This window comes from Lytechinus pictus, chromosome 5 (genome assembly GCF_037042905.1).
Source record: "Lytechinus pictus isolate F3 Inbred chromosome 5, Lp3.0, whole genome shotgun sequence".
NCBI classification, from domain to species: Eukaryota; Metazoa; Echinodermata; class Echinoidea; order Temnopleuroida; family Toxopneustidae; genus Lytechinus; species Lytechinus pictus.
Genome location: NC_087249.1, coordinates 28,263,225 through 28,283,029, shown reverse-complemented (window position 1 = coordinate 28,283,029; position 19,805 = coordinate 28,263,225). Strand labels below are relative to the sequence as shown.

The window sequence follows — 19,805 nt, the reverse complement described above, 5'->3', positions numbered from 1 at the left end:
AGAGCAAACAAACAAGATAACCAGGTTCATAACAACAGGATTTATTATCAGGATTGCTTTGATGTTCCTTCTTTTCGATTCTTTTACTTCCCGTCTACTGTTATATCCTACTCTCCTTTTTTTTTTCCATTTCTTGTCAAATTTTGCATTTTAACTATCATCCATCAAGATTTTTACTCACTTCTTCATCTCCTTGCTTCTCTTCTTTGCAGTTTCCGCGTTTAACATGTCTAAATACCTATGGCCGTACGCACTGGGGGGGGGGGGGGAGCTCGTTAATGAATTTAACCCCCCCCCCCCCCGAAAATTTAAAACTTTAATTTTTTTTAAACAAAATTTACCAAAAGCGTGCACGAGATCCTTTAATTTTACTTGATAAATACAAAAGCGCTCCCATGACAAGCTCAATCGCTACGATTTCTTTCCTTCCTTCTTCTCCCCTCTACCTCCCTCTACCCCCGTCCCTATCTCTCAATCCCCCCTCAATCTCCCGCGCTCTCACCCTCTCTCTCTTTGTATTATTACTAGCCCCCCCCCTTCACACGTCGTTTCTGTCTCTCGTTTTTTTTTTTTTTTTTTTTCATGTAAAATACACAAATCTAATAATACGTGGTCTATGATCACTTTAATTGAAGCTAAATATCAACACACTAATATCAACATTCTTTTGGCATGAGTAGCTGTATGATGGAATTGTACATTATAATTCCAAATTTCTCATAAACCATATACATATCTTGGCTTCGCTTTTCGTTCCACCACCAATTTGTTAATATTAGTAAATACAATCATCAACATTTAGAATATTAATTTCCTCTCCTAATGAAGAGTTTTTAAACATTTATCGTTAATTGGTCATAAATGGCGATGAAATCGTGTCTAGAAGTGACAGTAACCATGCAAAATCCAGTGCAGAAAAAGAAACCAGAATTGTGTTGGCCTAAAGCCCTGTGAATACTTAAAAGTCACATTATGTGACATCGCCAATTATAATCTACAAGAATTTATATACTTGCTCACTAATGATTTAACCCAAAAAACAATAAAGAATGTTTTTCAACCTTAACTATACAAAGTGCTTACTATTCCAAATCTTAGATTACATTTTTCAATGTAATGTGCATGACTACGAAATTTAGCATTTTGGCTGTATATACGTGCAACTCCGATAACAAAGGAATATCGTAATGACATAGTTACGAGAAGCGGCAACAGTGCAGTTATACGATCTACACGACCACCTATAAAAACGGGCTTTCATTTGTTTTAATAATATTCCCCTTTACGTGAGTTTTATTTCATAAATAGTATATACTTTGTTCAGTTAATGTTTACAATTTAATATCGATAAAATTTCCAAATACATATAAGCCTATATACAGGCATTAAATATAGTTGAAATCATGTGAAAACAATTCTAAGAGATAGGTCAAAATATACAGAGTATAATAAAAACTATATTATACTATGATAGAGACAAAAGAAGCAGTTAATCCCTGGAAAATCTTAGCCAGTGACGCCTTACACGAGCAAATATGAATATAAATGTGACTGACAAATATAAGGGGTGACAATATGTCATGAGATATTGAGTATGAGTAACGACTCCCGATTGTATATCCACTTTGATACATAGGTAGGCTATATAGTAATATAAGTTTGATGATTACAATTTTATTTACATTGTGCTGTGAAAGAAATGAGAATAGACTCGTCAAAGAAGTTATTGGTGAGGTTGAAAGTCTGCTCGTCCTAGCCACTAATCCGGGGGGGGGGGTCGTTTTTTTTTTTGGGGGGGGTAGTGGTTAAGGCACCGGCGTTCTAGGCTCAAAGCTTGGGGCCAGTGGCGTAAAAAGGCAGAGACCAGGGGAGGGGGGTCTGCCCCCCCCCTCCCCATGGGAAAAGGAGAAAGAAACGAAAAGCGAAAGGAAACAAGGGAAAGAAAGAACATATAGAGAGAAATGGAAAGTGGAAGGAAAGAGGGAAAAGAAGAACGTGTGAAAAAAAAATCATCCCCAAATAATAATTAATGAGTGAAAAAGGGGAAAACATCTAGAAAAGGAGCTTTTCCATGAAAATTGATTTCTTGTTAAGCAAAAGATAAAGTTTATATCTTATCATATTATATAAGATGAATTGTAAGAGAAAAATACATGTATATTCATTCATTGTGCTATTTTTTTCTCTAAGGAAGTTCATAGCATAATTAGAATATTCCAGAATGTCTTAGTAAGCTTTGCAAGATACGCATATTTAATGAGAAAGAGCAATGATTGGTATTTTGGTATTTTTGTATTGGTCAATAGAGACTGCTTGACAATAGAAACCCTGCAGTGAAAAGGACAATAGGATTAGCTATGTTTTTTTTACATTGTTAATTTCACTGAGGTCATTCAAGAGTCGTATAATTGGACTGCTCTAGAAATTGGCAGAATGTTCTTTTTAAAGACAATAATAGAAGCTTCCAGAATAGTGTAAATTTATATATATATAAGCTGGCAGTTTCTTCAAGGACATCATCATATCAGATCAGAACTTAGAATTTCACACCATTTTTTTTTTAAGAGCATACTTTGTTTCCAACAACAGTTATCTTCTGTGGAATTTTGCACACCATCAATGAACTATTTGCAGTTATTTTGAGAGAGGAATTCTCAGTTTTCATCGAGATCATCAACCTGTTCTACAGAACATTTGTCAACCCGTGGATTGCTGAAATTGACTGTTTATCATCATCAAATTCGTCTTCACGGACATTTCAACTTGTTACAGTGACTCTTATTATTCATTGTGTTTCAACATCAATTTCACCATCGCCAGCATTGTGGACTTTAATTTAAGGAACTTTTGCCAGCCAACTTGCATATAATTATATTATTTGAAATAACTCAGAACTGAATCTTCACGATATGTAAGATGTATTATATATTTTTTTTTATTCTGTGTAAATAATTAAAAAGCAAAAATAATCTAATGAAAATTGTCTTTGTTATTTGTTCGGTATTCAATATTGTAACAATCTTACAAAGGGGGAGATTTGTCCAAAAAATAAAAAGGGCTAGGGTGCACAATTTCGGCCAAAATGGGGCACACTACATAGGCTCCCCCTGATCCGTTCATAATACATTGAAATGTATATAATTCAAGCTTTCTTATTGATGGCATTATGTTCACCTAGTTGAGTTGGTTCTCGTCCCATCATTTTAACAGTTGTCACACCTGATGTTCCTGGCATAGAGTGAGTTGTGTTCAGACCGAATCGTTGGATGTTACCTACTTCATGATGCTGCCGATAGATGGCGGATATCTAAAGGGAGAAAGGAAAAGGTAAATGTCACAATCAGAACATCTGCTCCAGATACGATTCCCACGCGAACATTGTGCGAGAGCACATACACGGAAGATTATAATAGTGACAACCAAACAACGAGATAAAAACACGAGAAGGCGATTTTAATGACGAGAAGACCAGTTGTTGAAACTTGGCCGGCAAGTCAACTTGTTTGCGACATGCGACAAGAAGACAAATTACGAGTTATTGAAACTCTTCAAATCGACTTGTTTAGGACAAGAAGACAAGATGACGAGTTGGCGGAAGTCGAAATGTCGATTAATTTCGGAAGAGAACAAGATGATGAGACTTTGAAACTTTGCGAGTCGACTTGTTTGCCACAAGGCAAAATGACAAGCTTTGAAAGTTGGTAAGTCAACTTGTTTAGCACAAGAATGAATATAAGATGACGAGTACCAAAATCCAACAACTCGTCATCTTACTATTCTCTAATTCCCAAACAAGTCGACTTGCTGAGTTACAACAACTCGTCATATTGTCGTCGTGTCCAAAATGTGCCGCATTGCCAAGTTTCAACACGTCGTCATCTTGTCCTTTTCTCCATGATCTCCCAACGATTCGTCTTACCAAGTTCCAACAACGCGTCTTCTCGTCATTTAATCCGCCTTTTTCTCTTCTTATCGCGTCACCTGGTTGGCACTGTGCGGTACATCCCGCGGAGCGTGGGTGAAAAGACGTACACTTCGATGACCTCTCTTGTTATTAAGGTAAACGGCATACGTTGATCTATCGGAAGGTATACTGCCCGTCATTTCATTTCTTAATCTGAAGATCTTCCAGAATTAGGCCTACTACTACTACTACTACTACTACTGCAACTGCTGCTTCTGTTTCTGATGCTGCTGCTACAACAACAACAACTACTACTACTACTACTACTACTACTACTACTACTGCTATACTACTACTACTTCTACTATTATGCTACTTCTACTACTACTACTACTACTACTTCTACTACTAGGCTACTTCTACTACCACCACTACTACTTCTTCTACTACTACTACTACTACTACTACTACTACTACTACTACTACTACTACTACTACTACTACTACTTCTACTACTACTAATACTACTACTACAACTGCTGTTCTGTTTCTGACGCTGCTGCTGCTACAACAACAACTACTACTACTTCTACTACCACTGTTACTATACTACTACTACTACTACTACTTCTACTACTACTACTAGGCTACAATGGCTAAATCGTCTAGAAGTGACAGTCCCTTTAGATAAGTATCCCATTATCTATTTACCTTGGGAAGGAAAAGTGTACAGAGAATAGTTGTCGCACAAAAGATGATGAACCCAGATGTAACGGCGTAGGTCACGTTGAGAGAGTTTATCTTGAAAAGTGATAAGGGAACAGCCACAGCGCAACACAGGCAAGCATTGTATATAGATAGTCCAACATAGTAACTGTCATTCAGTCCAGAAATGCTAATTGTCCTATTCAAACATATAAAACAAATAAGGAAATTAGAAAAGAACCAAAAAGAAGACTGCATTTATATGGGTGTCGATATGAAAAAGATCCCCCATACTTCTTTACTGATTTCACTTTCAGATTTTTGCATGAGAGATACTTCATTATATTTGGATACCTTCACCCGTGAGCTACGTTTTAAATGTGTAATTAGATTGTTCTGATATCACAATTACCCACTGATGGAATACACAATACATAGCAGATCAGATGGCCACATGGGACGATCTACCTACCATGCCTATCACACTTCCTACGTTTTTCCAAGCGATCATTTTAAACGAAAATCAGAAGGGGGCAGTAAAAAGGGCGAATTGTCTGATAACAAAATAAAGAGTATGAAAGCCCTTTCCATGCATTTTATTATCTTTTGATGAATAATGTCATATTCTGCCTCTGCTATATCGAAATACCTTGGAGTCGCTCCGAGATTCGACCCTTCACAAACTTCATGAAATCATACACTGCATGGCAATACGTACCTTGTCTGGAAAGACAAGAATGCCCCAAACACCATGATGAAACTCTTGTATACAACCAAGATGATGGTCCATATTGTATTGAACTTGGCAGAACATCGTCGGTAAACATGGATGTACAGTACGAAATTTTCACGGTCTTTCTGGGTCTAAAACAAACAAACACCAAAAAAAAAAACACGTAGTTACTGAAACAGGCCATGGAAGCGGCTATATACTGAAGCCGAATTTATATTACAGCAATACACTCTTTTTTATATATCACTCAGGAATAATATTGCTTGACATGAAAGTTAATATTATGTCTCTGTGTGCAACTAAAAGAGTTCACCTGTATACCCTATGGCAAAATTTAATGGACATGGTGAGTTTGTAAACTGTAACTTGGACACTCTGGTGTGAGGGTGGGTGTGTGTGTGTGTGTGCGTATGTGAGCGTGCCGTGGCCGACTGGTCTAAGGCGCCTGACTATACATTGAAAGTCCGGGGTTCGATCCCCGGCCGCGGTACCTATGCCCGTGAGCAAGGCATAAAATCGGCCAAGCTATTTTATCCTGCATTCACATAAATGAAAAAGCTTTAAGCATTCTTGGTAACTAGGTTTGCACTTTTTTAAAATGTGTGGAGGTGCCGTGGTTGAGTGGTCTAAGGCGTCTGGCTATACATGAAAGTCCGGGGTTCGATCACCGGCCACGGCACCTATGCTCTTTTATCCTGCATTCAAATAAATGGAAATGCTTTACGCTCTATGAGTAACTGGGTGTGCACTTAAAAAAAGTATTTAAAAAGTGTGTGTGTGCCTATTGAATTTAGCCTTTTCGTAGTTTTTTTTTTTTTTTTTTTGGGGGGGGACGGGGTGGTTGGCGGGACCTACCCGTGGTTTCTCGATCAGCTCATCAATAACGTGATAAGGATCAACGATCTCCTTGATGCCCAGAATGATGAGGTCAATGATTAAAAGCACCAAAATGATGCCAACCAGATGTCGATCCTTTATCACCTCAAACAAACGAAAGACAGATCATCATGAAATACATCAAATACCAACAAGCTTCGGCTTTGTTAGTTAAATAATTAAAACAAGTAACTTGTAAGGAATTGTTGAATTATATTCATATATACAGTGCGTCCCAGAATAAACTAAACCGAGATTAAGCGACGATTTATCATAACTTATTCACAAATACAATAGACAAATGACCTACCAGTGTAAAGCTTTGAATCTCCTCTTTCATCCGATATTATTTAGATTATTCCCCATTCACGCATGAGTGAGCATAAACAATTTGAAGAAAGGATACCAAAAACTCATTTGGCGGGGGGTATCTGAATTTCAAAAAGAAAATCACATGCCTAAAAATTTCAATATCTGCTCTTTTTTTTTATACCTTAATCACAAAAAATGGTCAAGAAGTAAAAAAGTTATGTTCCCTCGAAACAATGCTTGTATTTCCATAATTTCATTAAATAAACGTGTTTTCACCGGTTACCCACAGAAGCTATCGCATGGTTAACAAAAGACTTAATGCATGGCTCGTCAACAAAACGGAGCGTCAAGTGAGTTTGAACTCTAGCCTGCAGAACCTCTTAATTTTATGAAATTGTTGAAATTCAAGCCTTATTTCAAATAACCAGAACTTTGTTATTTCTTGACCATTTTCTGTAATTGAGGTATCAAATTAAAGAGCAGATATTGAACTTTTTAAAAATGTGGTTTCCTTTTGAAACCCAGATACAGCCCGCCAAATGACTGTTTGGTATCCCCTATTCAAATTGTTTTTGCTCACTCATGCGTGAATGAGAAATAGTCTAAGGAATTTCAGATGAAAGAGGAGATTTTAAGCTTTACAACGGTAGCTAGGTCATTTGTCTATTGTATTTGTGATTAAATTATGATAAATCATCGATAAATCTCGGTTTCGTTTTTTTGTGGGACGCACTGTATATATATGTTAAGTGGTAATATATAGAAATAAAGACATTTATTTACACTCTAAAGTAAGTACTAATGATATCGATAAGAGGCTTTTATAGAACGCTTTCTATCTAGAATTTTATTCTGACCAGTACATTGTAGGCTATATACTTTTTATACGTATGATTCTTGTGCAATATTTTATTACACTATAATGTATTTTTAAACGCAAAGTAAAATAAAATCGCAAGACTTGCAATAATAGATTTTTCGGATAGGCTGTATGATGAATTCAAATGGTTTCTATTTCACTTGCATGGTCTCAAAGCAGTCAGCCTACTTCTCAGAAAGTCTAATGCTACATGGATGAAAGCCCGTTTGGTCCATTTATAATTTGGTATTATGACCGCTTGATCATAACAATACACTTAGCCTAATTATTCTTTATATATTGCCTAGATAATTCAACTTTCGCTTCTTTTTATGATTTTAGTATGATTATGATATATGGTTCATAAACTGACCGTCTAATCATATCTACGGACTTAGTGGTTTTAAGTAGCTACTAGATGACATGGATAAAATATAAATGAATTTTAGACAAATGGTGAGTGGGCTAAATGGCAATTCGACCAAATAATTAATTAAAGAAGTAGTTGAAGACGGATTATGATTACACCATGTGGGATGAGGCCAAACAGGAAGTGGACAAAGCGGGCAAAGTGGCAATTTACCGTCCCAAATCGGTTTCAGGAGACCTAGACGCAGCAATATCCATCTTAGATATCTTTGGAGAACTTATGCTAGATGTATACTCTAATCTTTTCTAATATGAACATTATGGCAGTGTTTATACCTTCCTGGTGGTTCGTTTGTTGATGATGATATGATAGACCCTCCACGTTTTGGTAAACATTCCCCCGAATGCTATAGTGAAAGCAAACGAGATAAACCACACACGCGCCTGAGAGAAAGAAAAATATGAAGCTAATTTAATTTTAGAATGTCAATTTATTTCATATTCGAACTTCATGGGAGCTGATGGTTGCTGATCCCCAAGCTATTCAAGTATTTTGCACTTTTATTACTACCTACTTGGAAATTACATTAACTAATAAATATTTGTAAGTCAGATTTTAATTTTCTCAATTTTACTCAACTCTATGAACTACCAGTTAATAACAAAATGTGTGCGTTAAGGCGACCGCACACCTTACGACTGGTCTGCGACCCGATTTTGGAACAAATCGCATTTTGCTCATTTTCTGAAGATGTGAATGGAACATATCATTTTATTTGAGGTTAAAATGAATTGAAATAATAATATTATAACAATTTTGAAAGATTGCAAGTCCTTATTTTGGTGTAAAGTCCAAATTAGTTTCAAATCGTAGCCAATCGTACGACTGCTATGACGTCATTACGACTAGATATTAAATTCGCTTTTATTCTAAGAAGGATGATAGCATAGTCACGAATTTGATCATAGGTATTCGTACGATGATTTAGAACATTATGCAGTAAGATATTCCAAGTCTCAATATTAGCATCAAATTCTATTACATTTTATTCTGAAATCGGGTCGCAGACCAGTCGTAAGGTGTGCGGTGGCCTTTAAAGTGTAAACACTACAGTAGATCATTATAGGATGAAAAATTAATATCTTACCCCGCATATGATGTACTGATGTGGAGGTGTTAACATTCCAGGGTCTATGCCAAGTAAGATCACACATGTATATCCTAAAGAAATTCCACAGATAGTGAGGTTGTTCAGATTTGGACTAGACATCTTAATAAACCTGATAAAGTGTTTAAATTTGCATCAAACGTACAAATTAAAAGAAAAATGGGGAGGGAAAAGAGAGAAAAAAAAAGAAATACTAATATGATGAACTACTCAGAATCCATAGGCGTCAAAAGTTGGAACGGGTTCGATTCCATGCCGTGCCTCAAGGGCCTGGGAAAGAAATTTAAATTGGGGGTGCTGGTTAATTCAAAGTTTGAAAAGCACATCCCCCCCCCCCCCATTAAAAAGGATTTTCACTCCCAAATGAAGGGTATTTTGAGCAAAATATAATATAAAAACAAAAGTGTTTTGGGTCAAATTTCGACAGGCGATGCTGCGTACCCCAGAAAAATCCTGGGGTGCTTCCCCGCTTCCCAGGGCCATTTCTTTCCTCCAACATGAAATGAATGAAGAGGCGCAATCCTAGAACTTGCCCTGGGTGCCAATTTTGCATAGATACGCCACTGGGTATACCCCTTCATGGATGTCGATCCCGGGGGGGGGGGGAGGGGATGGGGGATATATCCCCCCAATATTTCAGGTAAGGGGATGGCCTGTGTAATCAACCCCCCAATAAATTGAGGTCGAACATTATGATATTTCTACATGATGAATCATATGATAAGTTATATTAGAACTAGAACTTTCCATTGCGAAGAAACGGGTGAATACGTCCCACTGGGAACTGTAGACCAGCACGGGATGAGCGTGTTTTTGCCTTGGTTCGGGCCTTTCCACTCTAATAATTGCTATTATCATTATTACTATAGTCATTATTATCATTATCATAGTTATGACTCTCATTTCCTCATTTAAGTTAAATAAGAGAAGAAAATACAAATGAAATGAGAATTGAAAGAGTGTATACAAGAGATATAATCATGAAAACCGATATGAGTCCTCAAAATGGTCAATTTTCAGGTCAATTTTTTCAAAAATTTGAGCTCGTGCTTCGCGCTCGCATTATTGATAAGCCCTTATTGATAAGCCCTTATAAGTACCTAGTCTTGTAGAAATAAAGTTATATGTTATACTTCAAACTTCGGTCTTATTACAACTACCCCTCCCCCATACAGACCTGGGGCTGGGGTTCGGAGGCCATGGACCCCCCAGAAAGTTTCACGACCAAGAAAAGACAGAAATGAAAGGAAAAAGGGTGAAATAAATAATAATAGCCAATTTTTATATAGCGCTTTTCCCAGAATGGCTCAAAGCGCGTTACAGCTTATTATTACCCCGGTCATTGGATTCATTTAAATCCCGCACGAAAAGTGCACAATTTCCACTCCCTGGAGAGCATTCCTTGCATTCATCGCAGCCTCATTATGGCGCTGGCAAATTCAAACATACAATATCTTTCGCATCCTACCGGGTACCCATTTAGCACCTGGGTCGAGAGTGGCAAAGTGTGGATTAACGCCTTGCCAAAGGACGCTAGACCGCGGTGGGATTCGAACACACGACCCTCTGTTTACAAGGCGAGAGTCAGAACCACTACACCACGGCTCTTCCAATAAAGATATATATTTGAAATATCATGTCAAAATCTATCACAAAATTAGATTTTGTATTTAAATGATCAATTTTTTTACTCGCTCGCAGAATTTTTTAAATTATACATTTTGCGTTTTATGCCATGTCTGGCCCCCTAAAATATTAGACCCGTAATGCCACTGACCCCCCCCCCCCTTGAGAAAAAATCCCTCACAGAGAACAATATTTGTGTCAGTCATTCCCCTCCTAACCATGAACACCGATCGACACCCATGTACCCCTTCAACCATTTCTGAATACTGATTATTATATTTAGTAGTCTTTGTGATCTATTTCGAATAAGATACAATATTTTGAAATTGGTTGGGATATAGATAACAAAAAGATTTCACTTTCTTTTAATACGTTTTAAATATCTTTTAATTGCTCCCCCACCTTCACGAAAAACACCTAAATAAAATATACTAACTTTCGCCATTTGCATCCTCATTCTCAGTCATATACGACTATAAAGGCTTCCATTATACATTTCATTTAGGTAATCGTTTGTAAGAGGTGTCTTATTATTCTACTTTTACCTATTCTTCCTATTTCTGATATTGAAAATGAAGAAGAACAGTGATAAGGATACTCCCATTACAGCAAAGACGCTCATTATGATAACCGATATTTTAGAGATAGTTTGGACTACCAAGATCTCATGCGTGCGGTCCTCGTCAAATGGTGGCTGTCCGTCTGTTCGTAAAGAGAGAGAAATATTAATATAATGTTTCTTCCTGTATCACATCGAATTGAAGGGGAGAAGTACCATATTTACCATTTTCGGGAGGGGGGTAACTGCTACATGTGCAACTTTCAAGGGGGCGGAAAATTGTAAAAGAACAATAATAAAAAAAAATACAATAATAAAAAATAAAAACAAAATAAACAAACAAACATATATTTAAACACTTGTGAGTATTTATCATCTCAAGAATGAAACAGTCACCAACGTTCAAAGGGGCGAGGCTTTAGAAATGACCATCACCCCCCCCCCCCTAAAAGAGAAGAAAACTGTTCAAAAAGCTGATTTCCAAATTATGGTTCTTCAATTAGTTCGATATTTTCCATATATTGTCAGCAGGAAGATATATATATACATATATATATATATTTACAGTATAAATATATAAATCACTGTGTAATTAATTTACTATGTGCATTTTAAGTACGAGTATAAAAATCATCAAATTCTGTACACAAATGATGAGTTTTCCCTCCATATTTTAAATTTTTGAAAAAGTGTCACCACTACGAATATAACACATGGATTAAATCCCCTGATATATAAGACAATAATACAAACTATGTACGCAAAACAAAACATTCTATTACAAGAGAAAGAGTCGGTTGTAATGTAATGTATGTCATTACTTGTAACATGTTTTTATATCATTTAGCGGCTTATTAATTGCATGAAATTAATTATCTGATATACTTACTATTTTGATCCCATATATCCTCGGTAGGCAAGAGCCATTTAATAACTTGGCCTTGTTCTAAAGTTCCTAAGACTACACGTTCTCCATCTTAAATTGATCATAAGAAGAAAAAATGGGGAAAAATATTAAGTTCTGGTTTAATGGGATGAAGTAGAAGTGCGCTGTCTGGCGTATTAAAAACAATTACGAAAAAACGTCAGCGGAATCAGCATGATAATCTGCTCTGAAAAAAGGCATTTTTAAAATTAATGTTGGTACTTTATAGAACAGATGGGCAAACTTTGGCCTGTATACTGGTGATCAAATCAGCAATATAGCAATTGGTCAAAGTATTGGTCAACTGTTCCTTTCTCGACTGGATTGTGTCTGATATCACCTTGGCTCGGAATTATCTTCTATTTCTTACTATTTATTATTGATATTAAGTATTGCCTTAAATTCAAATAAAACACACGCCTCTCTATGCTCTAAGAATGGAACAATAATTACCTTTAATTTGTTCAATGACGAAAAACCCCGTTCTGTCACCGTCTGCTTGGAATCCCATTGGTCCCTAAAATGGATAATATATCCATAGAATATACAAATAAGAGAAATGTGGGAAATAATAGAATCTGATGAATAAGTAAATTCATTCATTTATACATCAATTATTTGCCTAATTTGTATATTAGAAAACAGTAAGTCTACTCTTTGTATCCAACATAATATGTCCCCTTTCGTCAATCCCCTATTCAGCGTTACAAAATAATGGAATCTATGGGAATAATAAGAAATCTAGAATTGCGAGGTGCTAAATTCGAATCACGTTTCTTGGCTGCAATCAGTGGCGTAACTACGGGGGGGGGGGGCATGGGGGGGGGGCACGTGCCCCCCAATCGGCTGGCCAAACAAAAAAAAAACGGGGGAAAAGGAGAAAAAGAGGGAGAAATGAAAAGTAAACGTAGTGGGAAAGAAGAAATTGTTGTTCATTATAATTTTATATTATATTATAATTATGTTATGTTACTGTATATTACATTAAAAAAACTTTTTTTAATAACTGTATGAAACACAATTTGCTTCATTGTTCCTGGTACTCGCATTGTCTGTATAACTAGTTGGAATAGATCAAATATTTTTTTCGGAATACTATAGTTTTCAAGTATATTTGAGAGACGTGACGTTGTAAAATTAAGTCAATATACACCAAATACATTTCCTCGCACGTATTATTGTTTTATTTGGTGACATATATTTGCTTCTTTTTCATGACTACTTAAAGTGATAGCCCCATTTTAAGGTCTTAATATAAAACATTTCCTGTCCGTGCTTACGTTCGCATTAAAGGATTAGTGAGATATGTCTGCTCTTTATGAATTCCTAAAATCAGTCCTCAAAATGTCCCTTTTTCTGATCTGAATATAAAAAATTTTCAGCTCGCGCTTCGCGCTCGCATCGTTTGGTTAGTGAAATACGTATGGTCTTAGTGAATTCCTACAAACAAGCCATAGAATGCCCCTCTTCAGGTCTGAATTTCCAATATTTTCAGCTCGCGCTTCGCGCTCGCAATATTTGATTAGTGAGATGCATATGATAATCAAGATTACAATAATATATGAAAAGTGCTTAATGTGTTTAGATGTAATTCTAACCAAATCAGCAAGCGCTTGGCATTCGCATTAGATGACTATGGTGAGATATGTATACTCTTAATGGATTCCTAAAATACAGTCCTTAAAATGTCCCTGTTTGGGGTCAATACATACAAAAATTTCAGCTTGCGCTTCGCGCTCTGATTGTATTTTTAGTGAGACCAGTACATAACATGATAACAAAAATTTGCTTAGAATGTCCCTTTCTCGGTCTGAGTATAAAAAATTTTCAGCTCGCGCTTCGCGCTCGCATTATTTGATCAGTGAGATACATATCCGTTTAATGGCACTGTCCTTTAAATGTTTCTATTAGGTCAGTATACCTGGCAACTGAGCGCGCTTCGTGACTCAAATTTTTTGCTGGTGCCCCCCCAATGCCGTGACCCACGGTACGCCACTGGCTGCAATGTTAAACGAAGAAGCACATGAGAACAATCATAAGCCGATTCAGAAAAGAGTGGGAATTCATAAGTGAGTACGTCTTACCGATACACCATAAAACTGTGATTTGAGGATGTGGTTGTAGAATGTTCTTGTCATGTTCTTGTCATTGTACGTGTAATCGTGTAGACTTCGATTACCAATAAAGGCACGAGACTGGTTGAGACCGTATCCGATAGCCCAGATCCCATCGTGAGCATTCGCTGCTACATCGTGGCTCGTTAAGATCTTCGAGCCCAGGATCCGGGACATCTCCTTTCGAAAGGACAGGTACGTCTGAGGGTGTATCGAGATTCAAGAGGAAGAAAAATGGAAGAGAATATGGATTGAGACGAATCCTTAAGGATAAACTTAGTTGATATGAACATGAATGACGATTTTTTTTTCGATTTTTATATCCACCTCAGCAACTGATGTGCATTAGAGTACAGGATAGTGACGTCACATCGATTTATAATGGTTGCTAACGAGGAAAACCCTGTCTCTAAACCACTGATAGTCATATATGCCTCGTGTGAGATTCCTTGCTTGGAACCGTCGTAGACTGTGAGATGATAACTTCAGTACTCTTTTGGAAAAGAAAACAATACGTTTCGTCAATACCCAGTTCCTCCCGCCTTTTTTTATTGTTTCGTCAGTACTTATGTCGCAGACGTTAGAGATCGCATTAACTTGCGTCCGTCCCGCCCCATCTCACCTGGGCCGTTGCGACTGCAGTCCTTTGTCTTGCATTCATGTTGAAGTATACAGTAATTACACTCTGTAGGACAGTCATCATATCATCATCTGTGCACCTTAGATCCACTGGTTTGTCTGAGGTTTTCCACCAGTTGGACTCCAGGAAACCGCGAAAGATGAAGATTCGTTTAGGACCATACAATTTGCGCATAAAGGCCTAGAAATGCAAATATAAAGGTTAACATAATCGTTTATTTCAACAGTCATTACTATAGACGTGGTTTGGAAATATCGTTATTTATTACATTATGTACATGAAAAAATATAGCACAAAAGTACTCTCTAAATGAAAAAGAAAGAGCTAATCTAGTCCCTCATTAAACTCTCGGAGTGAAAGTAGGGACCGATCATTTTGGAGTGAACTGTACATCCTTAAAGAGTGCATTGTAGCTTCTTCTGGAGTGAACTGTACATCCTTAAAGAGTGCACTGTAGCTTCTTCTGGAGTGAAGTGTGCATCCTTAAAGAGTGCATTGTAGCTTCTTCTGGAGTGAAGTGTGCATCCTTAAAGAGTGCATTGTAGCTTCTTCTGGAGTGAAGTGTGCATCCTTAAAGAGTGCATTATAGCTTCTTCTGGAGTGACTAGTGTGCATTTTTATAGACACCTTTACTTTAAAAAGATGTCTCACTCAAAAATGAATGAGTTCGTCTCACTCCGAGAAGAGTATGATTGGGGACCAGATTCGCAATTTTGCATTTAGAGAGTAAGTACATTAAAACAATACACATCAGTTTACTCTCATGAATGCATGTCGAAATACTTATGCTTTTACGCTTTACTTACTTACGCTTTTTTTAATGCTATTTCCACGTTTGTAGTACCAAAATCTTGTATATAACCGTTTTGAAACTACAATTCAAAAGAAAAAACTTGGTCAGAGTATGCCCAAATTTTGACTAATTTCTGTATTAATATTAATGTGATCCCGAGCTCCAGGCAAGAATTTTTAGGCATAATGGTCAAACGTTACACGTGTCATTGTGCCTACCTTTTCTGATGTTTTTTTAAAATCTATGCTGTAATTCATGTTTTACATCCGCCAAACGTAGGCCTATAAAACTTATCGTTTGAAGTTATTCGTGGTCTTAATTTTTGATAACCGACCTGGATTTGATAAGGCATACATAGTAAAACCGCTGTTTAATTTTTTTTAAACAAAGCTCTATATATACTGATATCATTATTGCACAGTAAAATGCTGTTTATTTTGTTACACAACGCAATTTACTACATGAACCTTTATTAGTTGTTTAAACAATTTGAATAGTTGAAATCTTAAACAACGAAGTCTAATTTGCAATATTAAATTCTCGATAAAATTAAGCGATATTGTTTAAACTGTTAAATAGCTACTGTAAGGTTCATGTAGTAGGCAGTGTTCTATGAACTTTTAAACTGCCTTTTTTTACCGTGTATTTAGATATTGTTATATAAATGTGTTGTCAATTGATGGGTGAACATAACAAAGAAATTATCATGCCGTGGTTGAATGAGCATCATGTGATAGGCTTGAACGTGAATAAAATCATAAAACAACAATCTTTCGCAAATAAGGAGAAATTTGCTCTCCTGATTTATTGTTGTTGCTTTTTGATAAATTGTGAAAATTGAGTTAATATTAGAACTCCTTGGAGTCGGTTTCATTAAGAAATTAGTTATCATCCAATTGCACTTTTCGATCTGAAATGAAATTATCAGTGTGTCTGATGGGGGCACTTGGAGCGCTTGCTCCCCCCCCCCAAAAAAAAAAAAAATACAAAGAAAAAAGAAGAGAAAAGGAAAGAAAATGAAATAGAAAAGGGTGAAATATATTATTTTATAAATGTGAAAATATATTACAATTTTTTTATCATAAAAATTTCAATTTTTTTGCTTGCTCACTTAGTTCGCTTGTAACTTTTCATAAATTTTGCCCGATACCCTATATCTGCCCCCCCCCCATCAAAATTTTTGGCTCATTACGCCACTGGTGTGGAGGCAATTAAGTATGGCCCTGGGAAGCACCCCAAGATTTTCTTAGGGGGTGCAGCGTGCATTATTCTCCATAGGCAGCACCCCTGGATCCTGGAAGGTGTGGAAAAAGAAAAAATGTAACCAAAATGGCGTACTTTTTGTTTGTAGTGACCCCCCCTTTTTTTTTGTGGCTTTTCAAATCTAAATCAGCACCCCCAGTAAAAAAAACATTCCCGTGGCCCTGCGATTGAGCCGCAATTTCAATAATTCGGTGAGCTCGCCATTAGCTCAATGTGGTTGCGACTTTGCCAATAGATGTCGTCCTATAATTATGTTCAAAGCCTTCTTTTCCGTACTATAATACAGTTGCATTAATCATGGAAAAGACAATGAACATCAGTAATTTGTGCGGTTCATCGAATTAAAAACTAAAACTCTGCATATTAAGATTGCACAAAGTCTGTTTTGCCGTCAATGCACCTGCATTGATCATGGAACGACAAGAATCATGCAGTGGTTATCGGTGCGTTAAAAGTTCATCTCGCTTCAAGTTGTTATTTTAAAAAACGGGAGGGGGTGAGGAATATGAAAGAAACTTACATGTAGGCCTATCAATAAAGGATTTACCTAAATCCATTAAGATTAAAAAACAAGGACATGAATTTTCTGAATTTTTATTTTGTGACATCACTTGCAAGCCTCTCACTAATGTCATGAATTTTTAATCCCCCCCGAAAAAATTATTTCTAAGAAAATTGAATGCTATTGCCATTGCATAACGATATGTCATTATAGAGACATTACCTAATACATGCTCCTATGAGAAAAATACTTTTAGTTATCATGATGGACAATATAAGTGGGAACAGAATTTGAAATTCGGACCAATGGCGCAGCTGCTCGTATGTGACGTCACAAAATAATATGTCAAAGAATATAATTCTTTATATTCTTTAACAGATTCTCATAAAATCTTTTTTGATGTGTTCCTCTCAATTTTCTGCAATCATAGTGTCATGATTGACACCGTATTTTAAACTATATCTATATATTAGCAGTGACAGAACGAATATGATGAATTGTACATACATAGCTATTCTTATTCATCTCATAATTATTATCATGAATGTATACTATCCTTATCATCGTCATTATTACTATCACTATGCTTATTATTCCATAATCGTCATCTCGTTCACGTTTTCATCAGAACTTACGATTTTCACTTATTACATTTTAACTTATAAGATTTTATACACATTGTTTCATTTTTTATCCCTTTTTGAAATTCAGTTATACTTGTTATATCCTATGTACTTTTGAATCCTATTGACATATAACTTTGTAGCAAATGCATTTATCATGAAATAATGAGTCCTGCATTTGCTTTTAATTCAGTCCTTTAAGATATCTCATCCAATTAAGAGACAGCCAGCCTTGTTTTGCGGTTAATAATATTTCCTAAGAGAGAGAAAGAATATGCGGTGAAGAGGAATAGACTTAGTCGTCGATATAATTCCATAATTGTAATATGATGAATGACAGTGAAAATGACGCATAACTACACTTACCTCGCATAATACTTTTCTAGCCGTTTCCTCTGAGAAGCTAGCTATCATTATTCTTGCGTCTTTAGACTGAGAAGACAACAAGATGAAGATATATAATGCATTATTAATTCATTTAATTCAAAGGATTTTTTTTTCTAAAGAAAAATATGCATAGAAGGAATTAAAAAAGTCATTAAAGAGAAGGAAAGGGAAAGGGCAAAATGAAAGATGAAATAGAGTGAAAGTTATAACAAATGAGTTCTATATTGTATATTACACTTATGTACATGTGAGGGTGCACTACAGTATACTGCACTTTTTTTAGTGTGTGTGCGTAAGAGAAAGAGAGAAGATACTAAGTGTGTATTTGAGTCCACTGTGTGTTTAAAAAATATGTGATATTTGTCTCTTTTGATTTGCTTTAGAACTACTTTTTAAAAGTTTATTTAATAATTGTCTTCTTTGTATCGAAAAAGGAAGAAAAACATGTATATTTGAGCTCTTATAAGGTAGTCCTGCATCGGACATGAGGACATTATGTCCTCATGTCCGATGCATGGGCCCTAGTGTGAATCATTTTTCCATTCACCGTCGGCATATCATACATTGCTATATCCAAATGACGTTTACATGGATTTCAAAAGCGTAATATGAGGTTTAATCGACCGTTATTGCTCTTATGAAGTCTAAAATTGGCCCTAAAGATCATAATCGCATTTTTTAAATTTCCGGACAGATCTTCAAAGTCCTATAGGAAAAAGAACGAACTTCTTTATGTCTCTCCCTTCCATCCCCTCTCTCTCTCTCTCTCTATATATATATATATATATCTCAGTGGCGTACGCAGGGGGGGGTTACAGGGGTTACCCCGCTTAATTTTTTTAGATACCCACCCCCCTAAGAATTCACCCCCCCAAAAAAAAAAAAAAAAAATTGAAGACCAATTTTTTTGTCAACATTTCATTCAGCTTGAAACAACCCCCCCCCCCCTTAAAATTCCTGTGTACGCTGCTGATTGATATATTGATGGATCGAGGGACAAATACACGGGTGATTCATTACACTTGCCTTCAATCTGCCCATTACACCAGCTGGGTCATAGAAAAATGACTGTCTTGTTACCAGAGTGATATTCCTGTCATCTAATAAACTGTGCAAATCTTCCATAATCTGAAATAAGAATATAAAAACAATATTGTTTTAGTGTGAGTAAAAAGAGTTTAGTCAAATCAAGACCGGTTCATATAAATTTGGGTATATTTCAAACTGATACAGTTTTACAAGTATTCGATTATTCATTCTGTCGTAAAATTTTCATCGTTCTTGTCTTTGTCATTAATCCGTAGGCCTACACTAAAAATCAATACTAATTTTCATCCAAATCCGCAATATATAATTTATTGCTTCTTTGCTGAGTAAAATCATCGTTAGTGGCATATTTCATTGGTTGAAACAGTTCATAAATCATTCTTTTGAAAGAATAGTGCA

The 19,805-nt window shown here is 36.1% G+C and overlaps 1 protein-coding gene across 1 annotated transcript; it reads right to left on the bottom strand.

Annotated features, from left to right (window-relative positions):
* Nucleotides 1-1,791: 1,791 nt before the first annotated feature.
* LOC129260339 (gamma-aminobutyric acid type B receptor subunit 2-like) lies at nt 1,792-18,400 on the bottom strand. Its single transcript, XM_064099403.1, has 12 exons — nt 18,339-18,400; nt 14,774-14,971; nt 14,122-14,352; nt 12,491-12,554; nt 12,002-12,088; nt 11,099-11,255; nt 8,907-9,039; nt 8,095-8,202; nt 6,198-6,323; nt 5,328-5,473; nt 4,616-4,808; nt 1,792-3,307 (listed from the first exon to the last, which is right to left on the bottom strand). Exons 1-12 carry the CDS (start codon nt 18,384-18,386, stop codon nt 3,143-3,145), a joined length of 1,656 nt encoding a protein of 551 aa, XP_063955473.1. The 5' UTR covers nt 18,387-18,400; the 3' UTR covers nt 1,792-3,142.
* Between the last annotated feature and the right edge of the window lie 1,405 nt (nt 18,401-19,805).

Coding starts and splice junctions, on each gene's coding strand:
- LOC129260339 (XM_064099403.1), bottom strand. CDS start 18,386: ATGATAGCTAGCTTCTCAGAGGAAACGGCTAGAAAAGTATTATGCGAG. Junction 12,555..14,121: donor CACAGTTTTATGGTGTATCG/GTAAGACGTACT, acceptor TATCCATTTTAG/GGACCAATGGGATTCCAAGC. Junction 6,324..8,094: donor ACAAACGAACCACCAGGAAG/GTATAAACACTG, acceptor CGTTTGTTTGAG/GTGATAAAGGATCGACATCT.